Here is a 25,898-nt window from a genome sequence, read left to right on the forward strand (position 1 = left end):
TATCCTTGTTTATTACTTAAATGCTCATCTACTCAGTAGCGTATATGTCAAACATTGATGAAAGCTTGAAACCAGTGTTCGAAGATAAAACTGGTTTCGAAAGAAAGTTTAATTAGGCAAAGTATCAAGAAATTAAAGCAGATAAGTTACTTGTATTTGTATATTTTACCTTCTGAGGGGAGGATAATATGACAGCTTTTCATACATATCTTTTACTCAATAATGAATGATGTTTCTGTTAATGATTCTCAATCCATTAATTATACGCAGTTGATATTGGAACAACTGGAATGATGGAGAAAAATTCATAAGAGGATGTACGTAGATATGCATGGTAGATCTTAGTTAAAATCGAAATTAATAAATGAAGAGAAGGAAAAGGGAAAGCGATCAAGTTGTCACTTGTCATTGTTGAAAGTTTTGAGCAAAAGATTACAATCAGTTAGATGTCTCTCTCTCATTTTCAAAGATTATTCTTCTGATTTATGTTTTTTCACCTTGCAGTATCGTAATCAGAAGACTACTCTGACAAAGGTAGATATATAGTTGTGTGTGTGTGTATTTTTTTATCTCTACCTTTTTATCATTTGAACTTAAATTTTGAATTCTTCATTTAAATGAAAATTTTCTCATTTAAGCAAAAAGGTTTTTGATTTCTATATGTCCCCACCTGAAATTTTTCATTTTTCCGTACCTTCTCATCTACCATTTAGGTAAAATACTTTTTTCTTAGATTATTATGTATCCCGTGTGATGTCTGGAAAAAGAATCCAATTATTTATTTAACAGTATGCTATTCCAGTTTTCTTTCCGCACTGACGTGGAAAGAAGAGTCTAATGATAAATGACAATTAATGAAGACTTGAAATTATTTTCACGTTTAAAAAGGCCTAAAAATTTAAATAAACAAAATTTTGTCACGACCTTTTCTCGGATACGAACCAGAATAGATGAAAACATTAATTATTTATTAATTTGTTGATTACATTATTATATTTCTCGATTATTTTTTTTCATTACTTAATATATAGGTGAACAATACTCAAGAAGAGGTGTTGGTTTCTAGATTTTATCCAACTCAACGCCGGTTAAAGATATCATTGTTCAAGCTAGATCTATTTCTGTATAAGAATTGAGATGTAGACGTCGTAACATAAATCTCATATAGAGAGGCAAATTTTTCTGTACATTTTTTAGCTAGAAATTTAAAGATATCATTGCTCAAGCTATATCTATTTTTGTATAAGAATTGAGATGTAGATGTAGTAACGTAAATCTCATATATAGAGGCAAATTTTTGTGTCTATTTTTTTAGCTAGAAATTTAAAGATATCATTGTTCAAGCTGGATCTTTTTTTGTATAAGAATTGAGATGTAAACGTTGCAACGTAAATCTCATGTATAGAGGCAAATTTTTGTGTCCATTTTTTAGCTACAAATACGAAATACTAGGCAGGTAATTTATGCATCTTTAATTTGATCAACCATAAGTTGTCTCTGACACATAATATTTGGCAAGCCAGCGTTGACTCATTGTAAAAGTAAAACCATGTGTTGCGAAAAAGCAGCTTCTTTGTACTGACACGCTGGAAGTCTTGAACCTAAAAGAAGGATGGAAGAGCCCAATAAAGGGGGACCATTGAAAATGTGGAGTTGTAAGGAGGAAAAGTCGCAACAAGATTTAAGGCCAACTATGTAATAAATAGTAGTGATGGAAGACTTATTCCTACTTACGCGTTCCTCAAAGAGACTTGTTCCCTCATTTCTAAGCTCTCGAGACGAGAGTGACCATCTTCTGCACACTTTAATGCATGCCTCAGGATCTTCCCTGTGAAGTAACCACAATTCCAAACATTACATCTGGCCGGTCAGCGCCAGTAATAAGATTACCATCAGTAGTTAGATGTGTCCCTCACTAATTACACTTGAGTAACCAAAAGACTCTCTCTGACTAAGGTTATTCGCGTACACTTTAGAAATATTATTAATTCTGTTCTGACCAAAACTTCATCCAATGATTAGAAGACTAGTATTTACAGGAAAGGAGAGATAAGCAACATACTATATGACTATTATCTCCAGTGTTGTATGGAAAAAATAATTTAATTGATTATTTAACAGTATGCTACTCCTATTGGATGATTTCGGCATTGACATGGATGACAATGAAAGCTTATCATATACTCCTCTAGTTCTACTTATATTTTCTGACAAACTATATCGAAAGTGACTTATAAATAAATTAAATTATAGGAGTATATCTCACTCATTAATTGTGTTTAATTCGATTGCCGTCAAGGGAGAAATTTAGAGATGAGGAAGTTATCATACAAACGTTTTATTTGAACCAATAATAAATTAATAACAGAGAAGACTTGAAAAAGAGGGCCTTCATTGTCGTATGTATGGGGGCGTAAAAAGTCAGACTTACGATAAATGAACGCTGAAAATTCAATCCATGTGAGACGACTTCCATAACCAATGATGGAAATTCCACGTCAGGAGGTCAAATGCAGTTAATTCTCCAAAATTTTGTCCAATAAATTGAAGGAGAGAAGTAGTACGATTTTAGTCCAGTCCACACCTCTAGTCATTGGTTTACAAATTCTAAATCTGCTGCGTTGGAAGTTCCAAAGCAATAAAAACTATAAGCATAAATGAGAAGCACAAGGACTAAAGAGACTTATATGCAGGGTACATACATATATATTAAACCGCCGGCGTATGAAACGGCATTAATCATCACAAAATGATTCGCTTCATGAATTCTCCTAACCTCTTTCTTCTTTTTTGGCTTATAATCCTTTTGATTGCTAGAATAAAAGGACAAGCAGGAGGACCTGATCACTATTGTTCAGATTTTACTCTATAACGAATGATGTTTCTGTTAATGATTCTCAATCCATTCATTATACGCAGTTGATATTTGAACAACTGGAATAATAGAGAAAAATTCATAAGAGGATGTACGTAGATGTGCATGGTACATCTTAGTTAAAATCAAAATTAATAAATGAAGGAAAAGGGAAAGCGATCAATTTTGTCACTTGTCACTGTTAAAAGTTTTAAGCAAAAGATTACGATCAGTTAGATGTCCCTCTCTCATTTTCAAAGACTATTCTTCGGATTTATGTTTTTTCACCTTATTGTATCGTAATCAGAAGACTACTCTGATAAAGGTAGATAGTTGTATATATTTTTGGAAAAATCCCAAAAAAAAAAGACTATTGAATTTCAAAATTTTAAACCAGTACTGGTTACTATACTTATAAAAAAAATAAATACACTCAAAAAGCAAATGACAATATATTTTTGTAGTAATTCCTGATTTAAAATTTTGAAATTCAACAGTCTTTTTTTTATATTTTTTAATATTTTTTTATCTCTACCTTTTTATCATTTAAACATAAATTTTGAATTCTTCATCTAAATGAAAAAAAAAATTATTTAAGCAAAAAAAATTTATATCTATATGTCCTCACCCTGAAATTTTTCATTTTTTCCTACCTTTTCAACTATCATTTAGGTAAAATACTTTTTTCTTAGATTATTATGTAACCCGTGTAATGTCTGGAAAAATAATCCAATTATTTATTTAACAATATGGTATTCCTATTTTCTTTCGGCATTGACGCGGAAAGAAGAGTCTAATGATAAATGACAATTAATGAAGACTTGAAAACATGTTCACGTTTAAAAAGGCCTAAAAATTTAAATAAACAAAATTTTTTCACGGCCTTTTCGCAGATACGAAGAAGAATAGATGAAAACATTAATCATTTATGAATTTTTGATTATATCATTATATTACGCCGCCAGCGCATGAAACGGCATTAATCATCACAAAATGATTCGCTTAGCTTGATCACTATTGTTCAGATTTTACTTACGCCCAGAACAGCACATTCCAGACAATAGTGCTTTTGATCCTCTATATATGGCGCAGTGCACGTCGGCTATATCTGAGATTGATTGTTACAACAGTCTCAATAGATGTATCGACAAATTGCATATATGCTGTGATGGAAATGGAGGGGGAGGAAAACTTAAGGAACGAAACGTACCCCTTTTACCAGGAAGCGGCTCCTCGACCACCAGTTCCTTCCAAAGGTCAGTTATTATTCCTTCCAGGAAAAGTATATCAAGTATATGAGACTGAATATCTAAGTCTTCTCCTTCCGTCAAATATACATGTTTTCTTTGCCACAGTAGTTCAAACGACGATATTCATAATGCAAGTCTCGCCCTGCATCCTGTGCCTTAGACGGAGAGCACGCAAGAATGTTTCAGTTCCTAAAACGGGTATTGAATTAGCCTCCGTGTTTAGATACGTGCAATTTTCACTTTACATGGTAATTAGTATGTTTCCATTCATGAATAATATCAGAAATTTACAATGACCTAACAGTTTTCAATTGACCGTTCAAAGTAAACATATAATGTTTGTAAAGTCTTGGGAAATTGATTATACGTAGCTGAGATTTCAAGTGCAGAGTAGCTGCATTTTGATTTTCCGTGACATCAAATCAGCCACAAACGACTTCTCCCCCGACAATAAACTTGGACAAATTATTTTCAGGTGGATATGGCGAGGTGTACAAGGTATCTAATTCTATTCTCTTGATGGATATCGCAAGCACTCTCAAACATAAATTATTTGTGTTTATAAATTGATTTTAGTAGCTGGTTATCTTCTATGCAGGGCATTTTACCTGGTGGATAAGAGTTAGCTGTGAAGAGACTATCAAGTAGTTCCAACCAAGGTTTGCCTGAATTTAGGAACGAAGTAGTGCGATGGCAAAACTTCAACACAGAAATCCTGTAGGTTTTCTCGGATTTTGTTTGGATGAAGAAGTAAAGATACTGTGTATGAATTTGGGTCGAGCAAAAGCTTGGATAATTTTTTGTTTGGTGAGTTAGGCAGAATTATTTTTTGAATATAGGTAAACGAAATAATTCTTTTTAGTAATTTGTTTGAACTTGGTAGAGATGTGAATATAACCTTTTATCAGGACTGGAAAATAATGGTAAATTGAATCGGTGAAATCGATGCAAGATTATTGAAGGCATTGCAAGGGGAATACTTTATCTTCATGAAGATTTTTAACTTAAAATTATACATCGCGATCTAAAATTTAGCAATGTACTGTTGAATGAAGATTTGAATCCAAAAATTTCTAATTTTAGTAAGGCTAAAATATTCAGAGTTGATCAAACTCAAGCAAGCACAAATAAAGTTGTTGAGACATTGTAAATTGCTTGAATCAACAATTTTATTTTAGCCTTTCTATAATAATTTATAATGAACTATGCAAGAGAGATTATTTGCCATCTAATGTGTGCTATTTTATAGTGGCTACAGCGCTCCAATGCATGCTCATCTTTTTTTCAAATATGATATATATGGTTTTGGCGTCTTAATCTTGGAGATCATTAGTGGCAAGAAGAATACATCTTTCTATGAATCAAACTATGCTGAAAACCTGCTAATCTATGTAATATATTATCAAAGTAAATAAACTAAAATGTTAGCAAGCTAGGGAGACCAAAATATTGACAAAATAATTATATCTGATTGAATTTGCAGGCCTGGAAACTCTGGAGAGAAGGATCGCCATTAGAATTGCTGGATCCTCGTCTACGCAATTCATGTCCAGGAAATAAGGTTCTTAAATGCATTCATAGAAGCTTGTTGTGCATCCAGGAAAATCCATTAGAATTGCTGGATCCTCATCACCCAGCATTCTTGTTTGAACGCCATAGAACAGAGTCAAACAGTCTAGCAGGCTGAGAATAGCTCGGATCAATCCACAAGCAAGTCTATGCAACGGTCTGTGGATGAAGATCCAATTTCTGACTTGTATCCTCGCCAATATATCCTTGTTTACTTAAATACTCAACTCAGTAGATACATCAACGATTCATTAAGATTGAAACTAGTGTTTCGGAATAAAGCTTATGACGAAAGGAAGTTTAAATAGGTGTATTATCAAGAATTAAGACAAGTTATTTGCATATGATATGAAAGCTCATCATACATCTTTTGCTCTCAGTAATGAACGATGTTTCTGTTAACGATTGTCAAACCATTCATTACGCAGTTGATATTTGAACAATTGTAATAATTAAAGAAAGAAAATCTTGAGAGGATCTATGTCGATCTTAGTTAAAACGGAATTTAATGAGGGAAGAGAGCAAAAGGGAAAGTGATAATTGTTAATGTTTTAAGCAAAAGACAATAAGAGAGACCCAAAAAGTGGGTCGTCACTCTTCATTGTCGCGTATGGCTTAAAAAGAAAGGCGTCCTCTATGGGACCGATGAAAATTCAAGGTTCGTACAAAACTAATGTTGTTTAATTTTTACGCGGGACTAAGATAGCTGCTTTATCTTGGCATGCTAAATTTGAGTGCACAGTGATCGAGATCCGTGATGTCAAAACATGGACACTTATCTTTAATTACGGTAGAAAGAGGTCTCTGGTGAGCAATATAATATTCAGCAAAAAGAAATTGATTTGGATGGAGGACAAAAATAAGAGGAAATATTAAGAGGAAAATTTTCTTAAAATAACAAAAAAAAATAATTGCTGTATATTTTCGAGAGTTTTCTTTAATTTTTTATTATTCTTCCCCTTTATTTTTTCTTCCTGTGGGGTGAATATGTGGATATGCCATGGCGTCTATGAAGGGGCAAGGGGCATCAGGAAGGAAAGTCGTCGATCTTCACTGTCGCATATAATATTTAATATGTTTCCACCTCTGATCTAATCTGATCTTAATCTGTACCGAACCCCCCCCCCCAAAAAAAAAAGAACACACACACATAAACTTCAAAATTTTATGCCTATTAAATTATGGTCTAAAATTAAAAGACAATGCAATCTAACAAAAGTTAATTCTTTTTTTTGTTGTATAACATTACATATTGTGTTGAGAAAAATTACAAAAAAGCCGTCCCCACTTTTTCCCAATTTTCCATTCCTCCCCTAAATTTCTCCGCTTATTGCGCAAACTTTTGATTTCCAACACGATAAACTAGTTAATTAACCCACCGAGATTTGCTAATTTGGACCCATTTAACACTAGATTAAGAAGTTTATGTCGGTTCAAAAAATTTTAAACAAAATACTCTAATGGCCCCTCAGTTTTGCTTTAATCTACACATATCTTCCCTATATTTTTAAAACTTACATACATATATATGTAAACATTCTGTGAAGTTAAAATATGCTTTACAGCAACCTCTCATATAGTTAAGTTCCATTTACCTCAACTATCTAACATGTTATAAAATTTATTAATTTTGATTATATTATAAAATTTTATGTTTTGAATTTTTATACAAATTTATTGAAACTTATTTAGTTTGTTTTCTTAATGGCAATATATATATATATATATATATTAAACACCTGATATTGTTGTATAAATAATACAAGTGTGAGAGATTGTATAAAACATTTAAATTTATAACTTAAAATTATTAAACATATTTTTGTACTAGCATTTATGATTTATAAACATATTTAGTCAAGTATATATTTATTACAATAATTAATCAAATTTTTAATCAAGCTTTTAACCTCAACGGCCAATGCTAAAACTCATAAGAAAATATTAAGCAAATAATTATTTTAAAAAAAAATAAAGGAAAAAAAAAACTAAAATCCTATTACAAAAGAAAACAACAAAACTTAAATCCTATTACGAAGGAGCAACAGAAGGTATTATTGGAGAAGCAGTTAAGTGAGGTTTTTTACGAGTTCTTCTTGACTTAATAATCTTCAAAATTACCACTGTAATACTAAGTCATAATTATATAACGAGTGTCCCCTATCACATCATTTAAACTTTTTTGAAAAATCTCCAAGATTCTTTACATTCTTCCTCAACCGTACCGCTGTATATACTTACGGAAATAGCACATTATTTGCATCAAATGAAACTAAGAGAGAGAGCAAGGATAATCACGACTCACTCTGAATTAAAATAAAAAGAGAGTGCCAACAACTATGATTATTTAAAACACTTATTCCAAAATAAAACAGTTTGGCTCATCAAGCAAATCCTTTTGGCAAGTTTCGAAAATTATTTTCACCGTTATAAAAAAAATAACTATCTTCATATTCTATAGGATGCCCACAAGAATGAGGGAAGAAGACGGTATCCATGAAAACGGAAAAAAAAAAAAATGAAAACGAGAACAAGCTTGGAACTAGGGTGAGGGACAAATATGAGTTTTGCTTTGGAAAAATACATCCTTTTCGCTTCCTCAGTTCTCCATTGCTGCACTTAACTTCCCTATGGCTGTTCTTGCTGCTCGGGTTTTTTCCCCTAACTTTGCAAACCATCGAAAGTAAATTAGGAATGTAGTATAAGGATAAATTATTAAATCAAATTTATTTTAATAGAAATTTTAATTGAAAAGTATATTTTAAAAATCTTTTCAAAATATTATTTATGCAATGGTTTGGACTTGAATGTACATTTTCAAAATATATGAGAAGTCTGTGTAATTAAGAAAATAAAAGGAATCTGTGTAATTAAGATAAAATAAAGGGACAGTTAGAGTATTTTATTAAGTTTTTAACCTAATCATATTTCTAAACCAATAACTTGGAATTCACCGATTGAGCCTGTCAATTTGGTCGGATTTTATATTTCATCGTATTATGTTGACCTGGGGTCAATAAAAATTAATTAATTAATTTTTAATAATTTATATTACTTTTAAATTTAGTCCTTACTTTTGCTTTATTATTAAAAAAAAAAAGGTCGATTCTTATAGTACGGATGCCAGGCTTCGCCGTCATTTCCCCCATGACTTATACCTGTTTTTTTATTTAACCTTTAGGCTTATTTTTTTTTGGGGGAAAAAAACTATTCATGCAAAACCAGCTCATGCTAGCTTAAGGGACATAGCGTCTTTTCTTCTTAAAAAAATTACAATAAGATCTCAATAAAAAAAATAATTACTAAAAGATTCTAATAACAATCTAAACAGCTTGTAATAACAAGTTTTACAATAAAAAATGACAACTTTTGAAATTTGTTATGTAATTATTTTTTTCTTAAGATTTTATTATAATTCTCCCCTTTTTTTTGGATAAAATAGGCGACATAAGCTTTTTTTTCTAATATATCTAAATGGTTGGGAGTTTAAATAGCAGATTTAGTGGAAAGAGTTTTATTTTTCATAAGTTTACTTATCCTTTTTATAATATTAAATTAATCAAATACATGGTTTAAGAAATTCGTTAACGTCAATTAAAAATAATAAATATATAAAGAATTCTTTTCTCAAACATACCCCTGTTTAGCACAAGTTAGGTGAGAGAGAGCGAGAAATTTAAAAACAAAAAATAAAAGAGGATGTAGGGAAAAAAGGATAATGCAATTAATGAAAGATAAAATTAGCTAGTAAATATGCATTTAATGCTTAGACAACCTCAAAATACAGTAGACCATATATAAAAAGAACAGGATTAATCCAAAAATTTGGATAGAGGATCCCCTAACTTGATTAATAATATCAGCATATGCATTAATTATACCATGCATCTACTAATTTCCATACAAAAGTCACCTCACTCAATAATATCAATACAGATAGACAGGTATTAACTTCCTGATTTGTTGGAGCATTAAATATATATTTTGATATATGCCCCATTATAATATATTACTAGTACTACACTTCTAATTCTATTTATAAGTCACTTTCAATATGTTTTACACAAATCAAGAAAAACCTTAAACTTCATTAACTCTTATTTAAAATTCAACAATTTTTCAACTTTATTCTTATTTAATATACATTATACCTCATATAAACAAAGTCAACACAATAATAAACGAAAGATAAAATTATATATTGATATAAAATTTCTCTTAGTACCTTATAAATATAACCAAAAAATGTTCTCACTCTGTCCTATAAATAGTATCAAAGGTGTATTAGAAATTGTGATATAGAGGTAGTAAGAAAGGATATAAATTAATACCAGCAGCACATAGTAATGGGGTTGGGGGTGATAAAAATAATATTAAAAATTGATTTAATTTCATGATAATCTTAATATTTTAACTATTTTTTATGGCACACATAAATTATTCGGGAATGGTTGGAGTTGGAGCGTATACAAGTCACGCGGCCACCACCGAGTCCCATTCACACGTCTTTTAAGACTTTTTTTTTTTTAATTGAACACATAAATTATTCGGGAGTGATTAGAGTGGGAGGTTGTACATCGCAGCGACCACGAAGTCCTATTCACATGTCTTTAAAGGCTAGTTTGGATTAATATAAGTAAAATGACTCTTACAAATAAGAGTTGAGATAGGAATTAATCAGGGTAATATAATTTCTGTTTAAATAAATTTTAACAAAAATAAGTTATTTTGATAGAAACTTATTCGAATAATATATTAAAAAGTCATATTCAAAAGATTTAAATCTAAGGGGAAAAAAGATTTCAAAGCCAAAACTCAGGGAAAACAAAGTTTCTTTAACGTTTAAATCTTTTTGGCATAAAAATTTACCTTCAAAATCATGCTAAATATTAATTTTTTATCCCAACAAATTTCAAAGACTTTACGTGATGCCAAACAAGCTTTTAGTGAACTGTTTGTAAATTCTAGGTGGGTGTATAAATTGGTCGAGCATCATGCTGTGAAACCGCACATTTCATCACCAAAAGATTAAAGATTCACTTCATGGATTCTATTAAGGCGTTCCTGCTCCTTGCTCTTCTAATCTTTTTCATTGCTAGAATCAAAGCACAGGAACCAGAGGTGGATTGTTCGGGCCCTACTTATGCCCCAAACAGCACATATCACTCAAATCTCAATCTGCTGCTTTCGACTCTTTCCTCAAACGCCAATAGCATTGGTGGCTTTTACAACACCACCGTCGGACAAAACGACGACGCCGTCTACGGTCTCTACCTCTGCCGCGGAGACACCACCGTCTCCGCCTGTCAAGCATGTGTTTCCCGGGCAACCAAAGATATCACGCAATGCCTCAATTATACCCAAGCCGTGGGTTGGTACGACAAGTGCATGTTACGATACTCCGACGCCGATTTCTTCTCCATAGAGCAAGATGATCCCACTCGCGTCCTCTTCAACAACGGCAACGCAACAGATCCCAAAAGCTTTATGCAACTGGTGATCGATACCATGAATGCAGTGGCCAGAGAAGCGGCGTACCGCGGCGGCGGGGGTAGCAAGAAATTTGCAACGAAAGAAAAAAACTACAGTTCTTTTCAAACTCTGTACACTATGGCGCAGTGCACACCGGATATATCTAGAGATGACTGTTATAACTGTCTGAGAAGAACAATCGGAGAGTATCCGAATTGCTGTTTTGGGAGGTTAGGGGCAATCGCACGCGCCTTCAGTTGCAACGTAAGGTACGAATTGTACCCCTTTTATGGAGTGATTTCGTCGCTTCCTTCCCCTCGTGTGCCAGAGTCAGCCTTCACTTCCAATGGTAAGCAATCGTAAGGATATCTTCTTGTTTTACAATATAATAGATCTAAAACAAGAACATAGTGTGTGATGTTATGAAAATTTAGAAGTGAGTTGATGAGTATCAGCACAAATATGTCCCCTCAATTATTGCTAGAAAATAAACAGCTTTGAAATACTAAGTGATCTCACTCTCAAAGAGAACACAAGTTCGAATCTTAAGAAGCGTATTTGTTAGTCCAAAATAACTTAAAAATACTTTGAACTATACTAAAAAAAATTATTCCTAGAAAATATAATCAATTTATATATACCTAATCTCAAAAAATTAGCCTCTTAATCTTATAAACCTGCTCTTGCTACATGGGTCTATTTGACCATGCCCCTTTGACTATTTTCGATTACATGGCACAGGTTGCAACTACGCATGTGTTAGCGTACAAGTAATACTTTTTTTTGGCCTATAAAGAAGATGTATATGAGTTTTTCCTGTCAAAAATCATACTATTTTATGTACTTAATATAAGATATGAGTAGTGCTTGACTTGAGACGACTTTTTTTTTTTTTGTAGAGACAGACTAAACTTCTGATAAATTTACAGTTGATTGATGTGGTGCGACATGTTGTTTGATTCATAAATTAGTTCATAGTAAATTATGCCGAATTTTTATCTTTGAAATATACATAAAATTTCTTATTGACAAATACTTTATATTTCAGTTTTGGTTATAAATTTAAGAAAAGACCCTCGATTTAAAAACTCAAGCGCAAAGAATACGTGTTTAAGTTAATAAAATATTTTTAACTAAAATTTATATAATTTGGATAAAAATCAGAAATGTGTGCGCGCGTTTTTGTGTGTGTGTGTGTGTGTGTGACTTAGTTTTTTTTCATTTATTCAGATAAAGGCAAGCTTTCGGCTAGGACAATTATCGCCATAGTAGTTCAAACAGCGATAGTCATATTGCAAGCCTCGTTCTGCTTCTTGTGCCTTCGGTGGCGGAGAGCAAGGAAGAATGCTTCAGTTCCTAAAACAGGTATGGCATCGGCTTTCATGTTTAGAAAGACGTGCAATTTTCATTTTATTAAAGTTCAATTACATGCGAGTCATAAATTAAAGTTTCCATTCCTGATGAATAATACTTTTTCCGATTTTATGTACAACATTCTCTTATTACATAAGCCTGGTTTTGTATATGGGCAAAAATTTGTATTTGTCTAAAAATTTAATGCATTTTTTTCATTTTTAGCTAATTAATTAAATATATATCTTGTCTTTAATTCTTTTGATCCACTCGTTCTCTCTCATTTTTTTCCTCCCCCATTCTCTCTCACTTGTTATCTTCATGAATGAAGGTATATTTGAAAGGAAAATTATATCTCTTACATACTTATTGATTTTAATTAATTCTAACCAGCACTTTGATCTACCATTAATGAACTAACACTTCTCAATTGACCATTGAAATTAAACATACAATGTTTGTACTTTAGATAGCTATAAAGTGCAAGAAAGTCTTGGGAAATTGATCAATTTTTTTGTGTTGGGTCATGTAGGTGAGACTTCAAGTGTAGAGTCTCTACAGTTTGATTTGGATACCATCAAATCAGCCACAGACGACTTCTCCCCCGACAATAAACTAGGCCAAGGTGGGTATGGCGAGGTGTACAAGGTATATAATTTTATTTTTCTGATGTATATATCTCAAGCACTCTCGAAATCATAAAAATAATATTTTTTATAAATAATTTTTAATAGTTGGTTATTTCATATGCAGGGCATTTTACCCGGTGGACAAGAGTTAGCTGTGAAGAGATTATCAAGTAGTTCCAAACAAGGTGTACTAGAATTTAAGAATGAAGTAGTTACAATGGCAAAACTACACCATAGAAATCTTGTGAGGTTTCTCGGATTTTGTTTGGATGAAGAAGAAAAGATACTCATATATGAATTTTTGCCCAACAAAAGCTTGGATAATTTTTTGTTTGGTAAGTTATGCAGAATTATTTTTTGCAATCAATTATGGATCCGGTCGTATAATTTTTATTAACAATTTGTTTGAACTTGAGCAGGGATATGAATTTAACCGTTTATATTATTGTTCAAACTTGCATCTTATTAACCATATAGGACTTGAAAACAAAACTAAATTGAATTGGTCAAATCGATACAAGATTATTGAAGGCATTGCAAGGGGAATACTTTATCTTCACGAAGATTCTCAATTGAAAATTATACATCGTGATCTCAAATCTAGCAATATATTGTTGGATGAGGATTTGAATCCAAAAATATCTGATTTCGGTATGGCTCGAATTTTTGGAACTGATCAAACTCAAGCCAGCACAAGTAAAGTTGTCGGCACATTGTAAGTTACTTAAATAAACAGTTTTGTATTATTTTTTGTATTTATAATGAATTAGGCAAAAGAGATTATTTACCATGTAATGTGCGTGCTATTTTGTAGTGGCTACATCGCTCCTGAATACGCAATGCATGGTCATATTTCAGTCAAATGTGATATATATAGTTTTGGCATCCTAATTCTGGAGATCATTAGTGGCAAGAAGAATACATCTTTCCATGCATCAAATTATGCTGAAAACTTGCCAACCTATGTAAGTATATATATTAGCAAAGCTAAGTAAATAAACTCAAATGGTAACCAGAGAGAACAAAATCTTAACAACCTGATTATATATTTTCGGATTTGCAGGCCTGGAAACTCTGGAAGGAAGGGAAACCATTAGAATTGCTGGACCCTAGTGTAAGACATTCTTGTTCAAGCAATGAAGTTATTAAATGCATCCATATAAGCTTTTTGTGTATCCAGGAAAATCCAGCTCTAAGACCTGCAATACAATTTATTATGGTGATGCTAAACAGTCATTCCGTCACCCTGCCAGATCCTCAAGAGCCAGCATTTTTATTTGATCGCCATAGAACAGATTCAAACAACAGTCTAGCAATTTCCGAGGATAGCTCGGATCAATCTAAAAATAAGTCTTTGCAACGGTCTGTGGATGAAGATCCAATTTCAGACATGTATCCTCGTTAGTACCTTTGTTCACCCCAACTACGTACTCAACTTAGTATTGAGTCAAATAGGTGTAGACGTGTCGCATTATCAAGAATTAAATCACGTTATTTCTGTAAGTATTCAATGATGTTTCTGTATCGATGATTGCCAAACCATTCATGGCACAGATTATATTTGGGCAGTCGTATGTATTGCAAACGCTGAAATTCATATAGCAAAATATTAATGTTTGGGTTTCCAAAAAAAAAAAATCCCTGAACGCTTCACACATTTCCGTTGAAAGGACACACGACGTCGTCTTCATGTCTCTGTCATCCAATCCCCACCTGAATTTGCTAACACATGCATGTGGAATATATTCGTGATATTTTTTGAAAGTTTTGAAATTTGAGTTTCAAATCCCTTATTTCTGTTGTTCTTACCCAAGGTGTTAATTTTCTAAGCCAAGAAAGTAAAACTTGCTTTTGAAATAGATTTAAAAGGAAAAGCAAACAAATGAAGTGAATCAAAACAGAGGAAATAGATTATCTGCCTTCTTACTCATTATTTGTTGTTTCTTTTTCCGCTTGAGAGATATTTATATATATATATATATATATATAACCATTTGATTGGATCTGCAGATTCGAACATTGTTGGATTTAACTGGAGCTAGGTAGGTCTATCAAAGATGTTTTTTGTATTCTGACAAACTGAAAACTGAGTCCTCGTGTTTAAGCAGTCAAAACCCTTTTTACTAGAAGAAATGCCTGTTAGTACTTGAGAGAAATTTCTCTTGCCGTATAATATAAATTAATTATAGAAAAGTTCTATGCTAATTTCTTTGGAAGTCGATGACTACCTCTTACAAAGTTTGAAAGAAATTACATAAGATTTTATGAATTTTATTTAAATCACACGGCAGTTCTTATTTTAACATATATATACACACACACATCAATTCCTTTCTTCCAGAAAATGCAATCCCAAATGTCGTTGATTAGCTTTTCAATTTGAACTAAAAAGTATGCATTCAAAATCAGAGAAATTATTTATTAAAAATTAAAACTAAATTAAAAAGTATCAGTTTTCGGGTTGGAAGAACTTTAATATTAATATTGTATGTGCAATGAATTTTCAGCATTCATTGTGCGCCTGACGTCTTTAGCAGGTGGACGCGAGGTCGGCAAAATAGACTTCACTGTCTCCCGGGACGAAATGGCTTGTTGTCCTATATGAACTCGATCTGAATTGTTCTAACCACGTGATTAACCTTCGGGAGAGACTATAGGTAGTAATCTCAAGACCTAATTAATTAGTTAGAATAAATTAAAGATGTTAATTAAATTAGTCAATATAATATATTTTTTTAAAAATACTATAAGTATCTTCTTTAATTCTATTCCTCCCTTTCTCTCCTACTTAATTATTATTGATAGAATGAATATTAATAATAAGTTTAATTTGAAAAAAAATAGATAAACATGTGAAATAGGTCTTACATATTGGATCAACATTAACTTTCTAATTAGATCCTACATTTAGGACTGGAGGAGTATTAGAAAAGGGCCAAATTAACAAGTTATTTACAGATGATAATTTTAAATATCTGTTAAATATCTGTTAATTATCTTACATCAAGATCTTCCTCTAAAACCAAAATGTGTAATAATTGAAGTGGTCATGAGAAAAATAATTATCTTATTTAACTCAGTCAAATGTAAAACAAAGGAATTTAATTATCATGCATGTAGCAAACACAATACTCTAAAAGTTTCTTATATAAGAGAGTGAAATTTTCTTTTTCCTCAGTTCCTTTGTTTTAGTACTGAATTCCTAGTATGAATCGACAGTGGATGGGATCCGTGATGTCAAAACATGGACACTGATATTTATTCATAGAAACTGTTACTTAATGGAGCTTTTTAATTACCGTACAAAGAGATTTCTACCGAAAAAATATGGTTTGAATTGGATGAAGAAAAAAATTAGGGGAAAAAAGAATATTAAGAAAGAAAACTCCTAAAAACTTTTCTTTCTATTTTTCTTCCGGTCTAGATTAAGGATAAAAGTAAATAAGTATATGGGTGTACCGCATGGCGCCTATGAAGGGGTAAGGAGCACCCGGAAAGAAGAGTCCAACAAATAAAGAATCGGAAAAATCGGTCTTCATTTGTCGCATACGTATTTTATATATATATATATATGGAGAATTACAATGAGGTTATAAGGAAAGAAAATAATTTCAAAAAAGTCTCAGCAACAATTTAAGTAGTATGTAATGACAATTGTAATAATAAGTTTCAAAATAAAAAAAATGACAACTTTTGATATTTGTTTTCTAATTATTTTTTTTTAGAATCTTATTGTAATTTTTCCTTATATGCACATAGAATGTGGGCTCCAAATTTAAATAAATCAAAATTTGTCGCCACATGTTCAATATATGTGTTATGCACGCGTAGTAAAATGAGCTAATGGTGCAGATACGGGCCACACTGCAATGATGCGGGCTGAAGAAGCCCCGACCTTGGCACCCTTGCCTGTCAATCCGCTTTTTCTTTTTAATGTATTATTCTTTTTCTCTTTTCTAATTTTGAAAAAAAAAACATATTCAAAAAGATGGAAATTATAGCATAACACAAAATTATATTTTGTAACCCAAAAAAAAAAACTGTATTTGTATGTACTAGTGCGAGCTTATTGGCAATTTTCTGTAAAATAAGACAAGATTGATCACTGATCAACTATGTGGCATTATTCATCATAATAATCTCTTTTTTCTTTCGCTCTTCAATCACCATTTCCTATCCGTTCCATAGTGTTTTACAGGGGCGAGATCCTATTCTTCTACGCAGTACTGTTCTCTTTTGAGAATACTTTTTAACTTTAATAAATTGCTTATTGTATTATATGGGTACTTGACTAGTGAGTTGGAATAAGATAATATGATGTGAGAATTAACTTATGACCAAAAAAAAAAAGCTAGCCTGCCAACCCTCTAGTTAGTCAATAACGGGGGCTCAAGATGGTGCAGGCTAAAATAACTCGGACCTTCGAGAGTTAGTATTTTGTCAATTTGAACATTAAACACTTTTTCCAATATATGTCCTAGATATATATAAATATATATATATATATTATTAGAAATTGTGATGATATAGAAGTAGGAAGGAATGAAATATATATATATATATATATAATGGGGTTGAGTGTGATTAATAAAAATAATATTAAAAATTAATTTAATTTTATGAAAATTTTAATTCTTTAAATTACCACCTCTAGTTCTTAATAAAAGAGCTAGTTGACAAATTTGAATAGATTGAAAAAAACTAGTTATGATAGTTATTTACAATAAATATGTGTTGTCTTTTTTAAAATATCTTTACTAATTAAATGTATTGGCTAAAACTACCATTATTACAAGAATTATCTTAAAAAAGTATAAATATGAGAGATAAATTAGATATGTGACTTTCTTGCTCGTTATTTGATATTTCTCTTTGCACTTGAGAGATATTTCTCTTGTCATATACTAGTTTAAATTAAGAAAAAAATTAATTTGGCAATTCTTATAGTTTTACCAAGTTTTGAATCAGATCCGTATAGTTTTTTTTCCCCCTTTTATTCAATCCTTATTGTTTGTTAGTTTTTTATTACAGTCCTTCCATTAATAATCCTTGAAGCTGCCGTTACTTCAAGTTAAGAGAGCTTACGTGGCACTGATTAAATTTTGACCAAGCACCGTCTTTCTCATCTGCAACACCTCTTCCCTCTGCTTCGCTCTCCCCTCCTCCATTTAGTCTCCTTCCAAGCCAACCCCATCAATCAGGTCACGCACAAGGAAGTCAATGTTTGATAGCTTGACATGAACAATAAACAATCAACAAAATCTTCAAAGTCACCAAGAATTAGAAACAGCTCCGAAAGTTCAGAGATAGACTTGAAAAGGTTGTTCCATCGTCCTTCACATCTCTAACTTCTTACTTATCATCATATTATTATAAATGTTTATTTTCTTAATAACTCAAATTTTATCTTCCTGAAAGTTTTGGTTTTTTGTTGACAACGGCGGGGTGGGGATTAGATTTCTAACGTTGCCGACACTACAAAAAAATTGACTTTTGGCGGCGGCATTCTTGTCGCCGCTAAAAGAACTTTCAGCACATCGCCACCAAAAGGAAAAAAGTTGCCGCTGAAAGTGATGCCTAAGAAGAATTGGCTTTACCAACGCCATGTCATCACTGCCGAATACCACGTTATCACTAGCCACCTCCACGTCATTGCCACATCACTCCTCCCCGTCACGTCATCATCCAAATATTTTTACCTTAAATGTGTCTTCTTCAAAGTTCGAACTCTTGACCACCTCCTTTTGTGTCCAATCTTCTTGCTGCTAAGCTAGATTGAATTTGTTTATTACTATTATAAAATAAAATATATATTATTATATTACACTATAATGTCGCCGCTGAAAGTCAGACCTTCAGCAATGACACTAATAGTTGCCGCTAAAAGTTCTTTCAGCGGCGACCATAGAATGTCACTGCTAGAAGTGAACCCAATAATTACATCACCTTCCGCTCAAAGGTAGACTTTCAGCGGCAACACTAATAGTCGTCGCTGAAGGTCTACTTTCAGTGGCAACCATAGAATGTCACCGCTGAAGGTTTACTTTCAACGGCGACCATAGAATGTCACTACTGAAAGTGAGCCCAGTGATTACATCACCTTCCGCTCAAAGGTATACTTTCAGCAGTGACATTTTTATCGCCGTTGAAAGTCTTAGTTTCAGCGGTAACTTTTTAGTGTCACCACTGAAAGTCCACTTTCAGCGGTGACTTTTTTTGTCATCGTCGAAAGTTGTCATCTAAAGTCTTTTTTTTTTTGGTAGTGCGAATGTCACATTGAATTTGCTTGCGTCTGCTGTTAAGAGTTTGTGGGATTAGTGCAGCTAAGACATGTATGGCGAGAGAGGGATCAGGGAGGGGGGAGAAGTTGAAGAAGGTGTTCAGTGCTGCGTCAAAATTTAATCAGTGCCACATTAGCTCTCTTAACTTAAAGTAACGGTAGCTTCACGGATTATTAACGGAAGATTTGTAATAAAAAACTAACAAACAATGAGAATGGAATAAAAGGAAAAAAAAAAAAACTACAAAAACCTGATTCAAAATTTGGTAAGACCATAAGGACTGCTAAATTCATTTTCCCTTAAATTAATTATAGACAAGTTTCGCACTAGCTAATTTCTTCGAAGTCGGCAACTGCTTCTTACGAATTTTGAAGGGAATCGCATAAAATTTTATTAATTCTATTCAAATCATATGACAGTTCCTATTTTAATATAGAATTCAGGAAAATAAGTCTTACATATTAACACCCTAATTAGGTTTTATGTTTTGAATGAGTATGAGACAAATTTAAAAGTTACTGAAAATCAACAAATTACAGATAAAATGAAATAAATAATAATGAAATTAGTAGGAAAAATTGCTTTTTGGGCGTTGACAGGCTGGCTGCGTCGGCCTATGAAGGAATTAGGAACGTGGGAAAAAGGAGAAAGGAAGACTTGAAACGGGGGTATCACTCTTCGTTTCCTCGCCGTGTGAGGTGGGTCGGGCCTGACTTATACCATCACTATTGATTATTGACTTGACCGGTTTCATACGTCTCCGATTATTTGAACCCAAAGGATCATCCATCAGTTCTCGGTCACAATGAAAAATTTATACTTTTCATATTCATGTGTTGAGAAGTAGTTAAGATAATACGTATCATAATGTACTAAATCTGATCTTTAATATAAAAATTAGTTGTGGATTGAATTTGGTTCTAAATATAAAATCACAATCTACTTTGTCTTCCAAATTTATAATTTTTCTCTAAAAATATACCTATTAATCGTACATATTAATTAAGGGGTTCTCATTAAAGAGTAATTCCAATACACAAGATTAATAATGAATATAGTTTAGGGAAGTCAACACATTTGTTATAAATAACTAGTTTAACTAATTTTTTTTAATATTTTCAAATTAATTAGTGAGCTTTTTTTATTAAGGATCGGATCTCTTTACCACTTATAGAATTAGTCGGACAATGCAATATTGGGGGAAGATAGGTAAATGATTATGTAAATCTTAAAACCAAGTCTTAATTTTTACAAGTAAATTTTTATGATTTACAAAGCGTGCACAATTTTAAACTGATTATAACTTCAACTATTTGTAATTGAACCTTCAGGATTTACAATTGAGATGTGTTGTTAATCACATAACTGCATTTTTTGTTAGTTTCATTTTCTTTTTCCATTCCCAACCTGGTTCCTTCTTCGTAAACCCTATAATCTCATAAATTCGTGGTCAGTGAATTTTTGTTTCCTTTATGGGTTCCACTTTCGCTTCCGATTCCAATTCTGAGCCTCCAATTTCTTGTTATCAAACGAGGCATTAAAGCATGGAAATGACTTGTTCCAATCTCATTTCTATGCCTCCAATTTCATTATACCAAATTAAACGATATTATCTATAATCCTTAATATAAGAATTCATTTAACTTTTTTTAAAAAATATAATACATCAATCCACTTTGTCTCTCATATTTATCTATTTTTTTAAGGTAGTCATTGTAATAATAATATTTTTAATTAATACACTTGATTCACAATGATATTTTAATAAAGATAATACCTGTTTATTACAAATAACTTACTTAACTAATTTTCTTAATTTACTCAAATTAGTTAACTAGCTCTTATATTAAAGATTGGGAGTAGTACATTAGTTGATTTCAGCATTGACCGGGGGTGCCAGTATGTCGTTTGAATTGGATGGTGGAGGAATTATTGGACACGCAATGGGAAGAGTCTGAGAAGTGACTATGAAGACTCGAAACCTTTCAGTTGATCAGGTCTTCATTGTCGTGTTTGAAAGGGGCTTAAAATTTAAATAAATAAAATTTTGTCACGAACCTCTTACAGATGTAACGGAAAAGAGAAAAAGAATAAACTAATTATTGATTACTTTGATTATTATACATTTATATTTATCGAGTGTGTGCTGTATAGCGTTTTTTCATTACATAAAAAGGTAAACAATAATCAAGGAAATCAAGAAATAATTCATGTGTGTTTAGAAAAAATTTTAAATTTTAATTATCGAAAATATTTTTTCAATGTTGGTTGAAAATGTAGAAAATTAGAACAATTAATCCTCCAAAATTTGTCATATAATAAATATGAAACGGAGGGGAGTGAGTATTAAGGTTCTAGCTAGTCCGGTCCACATCTCTCTTCTAAATCACTGGTTCTCAAATTCTAAATCTGCCGCGTTGAAAATTCCAAAATAATAAAAACTATGATAAATATAAATGAGAATGGCAAAAGGAATTGACACTTAACAGACTCATATTACTTTCAGGCCCAAAAAAAAAGAAAACAGACTCATTACACTGCCGGCGTATGAATTGAAACGGCATTGATCATCGCAAAATGATTCGTTTCACGAATTCTGCTCAACTCTTTCTTCTTCTTTGCCTTGTAATCCTTTCGATTGGCAGAATCAAAGGACACTACACTTGTTCCCCTACAACTTATGCCCAGAAAAGCACGTTTCAGACAAATGTGAATCGCTTACTTTCTTCCCTTTCCTCCAACACCAATCAAAGTGATGGATTCTACAACAGCACCGTCGCCGGGCAAGAAAACAACCCCAACGCCACCGTCTACGGCATGTTCCAGTGCCTCGGCTATGTCACCGTCCAGACCTGTCAAAAATGTGTTTCCGACGGAATCAAAGATATCCTTCACAGATGCCCCAACAATACTGGAGCCATCGGTTGGTACGGCAATCAATGCTGGTTACGTTACTCCGACCAGTATTTCTTCTCCAAAACGGAAGAATACCCCAGGTTATTTTATTATAACGTCAACAATGCAACAGACACGACCAGCTTTATGAAGCTGGTGGGCGAAACCTTGAGGGGGATTGCGAAAGAGGCATCGGAAGGCGGAAGCAAGAAATTTGCGACAAAAACAGTAGAATATGATGCTTTTCAAACTCTGTATACTATGGCGCAGTGCACGCTGGATATATCTGAGATTGATTGTCTCATGTGTCTCAGCAACAGTATTAGCAATTTGCCTATTTGCTGTAATGGAAAAGTGGGCGGAGTAACCCTCACGCCCAGTTGCTATTTAAGGTATGAAATGTACCCCTTTTACCAGGAACCGGCCCCGCCACCTGCGCTTCCGCCACGAGCTCCTTCGCTGGCATCCACTTCCAAAGGTCAGTTGTTACTGCTTCAAGGAATAAACATTGTGCGAATTTTTTCACCCAAATTTGTTACGCTTGAAAGATTGTTTTGACAACGAAGCTAGAACTCTTCTGATAAATCTAGAGGGTTAAGAATGTAAATTTACTCTAGAAGTTTTCATTCAAAACTAAAACTCTTCTAAATAGAAGACCTTCTGTTTAAGTGTAAAGAATATGTAATTTAATTAATAAATGATGTTTTAATTAATAATAACTTTTTATTACAAAGGGTGAGCTAACAATTTAGGCTTGCGAATGGGATCCAAGCTTTGTGCCACTATGCAACACAGGTATCGAGTTTAATTAACAATTTTAAACTTAGGAATTGTTTTACAAGAAATTAGAGAATATATGTTGAGGATAAAAAAAAAAGTATAATTTTAATAAAAATAGTGAATATATATGTAATTTAGTTTTTTTTTTTGGTTTTATTCAGATAAAAGCAGGATTTCAGCTGGGATAATTATTGCCATAGCTGTTCCAACGGTGACATTTATATTGCTCTGCTTCTTGTGCTTTAAAAGGAGGGCAAGGAAAGATGCTTCAGTTCCTAAACAAAGCGGTATGATAAATATCAGCTCTCATGTTTAATTTGAGACCCATGCAATTTTCACTTCAATTATTACAAGTACATGGAAGTTCCTTGGATGAGTAATTAATATCATAATCCCTGCATTATTTTTTGTTTTTGTTTTTGGTTATGTAGTTGATATTTCAAGCGTAGAATCCCTGCAATTTGATTTGGATACCATCAAAACAGCCACAAATGATATCTCTCCGGACAATAAACTTGGTCAAGGAGGATTTGGTGAGTTTTACAAGGTATATAAATCTATTACACTCGTGAAAATCGGGATCACTACTCTTAAAATCATAAATAACTATTTTTTTGCAAATAGATTTTAATAGATTGCTTATTCCTTATGAAGGGTGTTCTACTTGGTGGACAAGAGTTAGCCGTAAAAAGATTATCGAGCAGTTCAAAACAAGATGTGGGAGAATTTAAGAATGAAGTTGCTACGATGGCAAAACTTTAACATAAAAATCTCGTGAGGTTACTTGGATTTTGTTTGGATGAAGAAGAAAAAATACTCGTGTAAAAATTTTTGCCCAGCAGAAGCTTGGATAATTTTTTGTTTGGTAGGTTTTGCAAAATTATTTTCTGCGTTTAGTTATGCATATGCTCACTCTTCAAATTATATAATAATTATTATTAATGCTATGTACTCGTTCTGTAACAAGTTTTTACGCAAAATGATCAAACGATCTATATATGGATATCAATATATCAACTGAGTACAGTCATAATGATCATATCATAGTAGTCATAGAGGAAATGAAATCTCAATGCAAATGCAGAAATAAGAAAGAAATACGAAAGATCCATCCAGAGAGAAGAGAGAGACTAGAGAGAGCAGATTACACCAAAATCAATCCTGCCTCTCTAACTAACATTATTCCTTTTTTTATGCTAATGGGTGCCCTTCCAGCTCACGCAATTTCCATGTTTGCTTCTTGATTCTAGAACTTTTCCACACTTGGGCCTGGCTTGTCAGTCCATTTGAGTCTCTGATTGGGTCCTCTCTACTTGAGCCTGTCACATTACCCCCGCCATTGAAAGGAACCTTGTCTTGAAGGTTCAAGCCAGGATAAACGGCCTGTAAATCCTCAGCCCATTCTTAATTAGGAGTGTCACCACCATCCCAAAGAACTAGGTACTGGGTGATCCATTGACCACGGCATTGAATTTGAAGAGACTCGAGCATCACAATGGGTTGTGCAATAGGTCCCTTCGGAATAGTAGGTAAAGGCAGGGGAAAATAAGCACCTTAAGAATCAGATCTTTAAACTTCTTCAACATAGAAATATAACCTGATCCGGTAGACACAGGTGACAAGCAACTTGTCTAACACGGTCAATCACATCGAAGGGACCAAAATAATGCATAGCTAGCTTTTGGTACTTGTGGAGTTGCACTGAATGCTGATGACAGGGCTGTAACTTAACAAGAACCTAATCTCCAACCTGAAAACTAAGCTATGTGTGGTGACAATCAGTAAAGCATTTCATCCATTCCTGGGTCTTGAACAAGTTGCGCTTCAATAGTATAACAACTCATCTAGTTGTACCAACTATTGATGAACATCAAAGGATGTACATTCTAGTGAGAAATGACAAAGCAACGGTGGCGGGTCACAACCATACACAACCTTAAATGGAACCATACCGATAGTAGAGTGAAAGAGGTATTGTACCAGAATTCTGCCTGAGGCAAATGAGCCAACCATTGCCGAGGATAGTCAAACACCAAGCATCATAGTACATCTCCAAACATTTGTTGAGAGCTTCAAATTGGCGATTTGATTGGGGGTGATAGGCTGAGCTTAGACAAAGTTGAGTACCCTAAAGTTTCATCAAGTGCCGCCAAAATGCAGAAGTGAAAGTACGATCATGATCCAATACTATGGTTCACGAAATTTCATGAAGTTTAACCACATGCTGCAAGAAACTCTCTGCAACCAGTTGTCTATTATAATTAGCAGTCAATGGCATAAAGTAGGCATATTTAGATAAGCGATCTACCATGACCATCACAACTGAATATCCACAGACGACTGGAAGACTGGTGATAAAGTCTCTAGCAATATCTTCCCATATATGATTGGGTATCGGTAATGGGTGCAACAAGCCAACTGGGCAGTGCTGAGAAACCTTGGCTTGCTGACATATGGAACAGTGACACACAAACATACAAATATCGCTACGCATCTTCGGCCAAGAAAATAAAGCAGCAATGCGATGGAATGTGCGCATATAACCAGCATGACCACCAATTTTCAATGCATGAAATTCATACAATACCCGTTTGATCAAGTCAGAATTATCTGAAGGGAGGATCAAATGATTTTTCCAATAGAGGTCATGATGAAGAAGTCTGTAGTGGGGTAAAGCCTCAGGATCTTGGTGCAACTTTTCCTTCATTATAGTAATCTCGGGGGACAACTGGACTTGGTCATAAATGTAGTCCATAAAAGAATGTTCTAGATTAGTTAGCGCTAAGCAAGTTCGTGAAAGAGCGTCCATTGCCTA

The 25,898-nt window shown here is 33.0% G+C and overlaps 2 protein-coding genes across 2 annotated transcripts; both read left to right on the forward strand.

Moving 5' to 3' along the window:
* Nucleotides 1–10,716: 10,716 nt before the first annotated feature.
* On the forward strand, nt 10,717–14,679 carry LOC114725479 (cysteine-rich receptor-like protein kinase 10). The gene is made up of 7 exons (XM_028911997.1): nt 10,717–11,494; nt 12,376–12,510; nt 13,031–13,146; nt 13,252–13,462; nt 13,605–13,842; nt 13,942–14,092; nt 14,191–14,679. Exons 1-7 carry the CDS (start codon nt 10,717–10,719, stop codon nt 14,530–14,532), a joined length of 1,971 nt encoding a protein of 656 aa, XP_028767830.1. The 3' UTR covers nt 14,533–14,679.
* Nucleotides 14,680–21,985: 7,306 nt separating this feature from the next.
* On the forward strand, nt 21,986–23,845 carry LOC114725480 (cysteine-rich receptor-like protein kinase 25). The gene is made up of 4 exons (XM_028911998.1): nt 21,986–22,781; nt 23,245–23,370; nt 23,515–23,630; nt 23,738–23,845. The coding sequence occupies exons 1-4, from the start codon at nt 21,986–21,988 to the stop codon at nt 23,843–23,845; spliced, it is 1,146 nt and encodes a 381-aa protein (XP_028767831.1).
* Nucleotides 23,846–25,898: the final 2,053 nt, after the last annotated feature.

The sequence above is a fragment of the Neltuma alba genome, unplaced genomic scaffold, assembly GCF_004799145.2.
Source record: "Neltuma alba isolate B1F8T4 unplaced genomic scaffold, ASM479914v2 tig00012254_pilon, whole genome shotgun sequence".
Lineage (NCBI taxonomy): Eukaryota > Viridiplantae > Streptophyta > Magnoliopsida > Fabales > Fabaceae > Neltuma > Neltuma alba.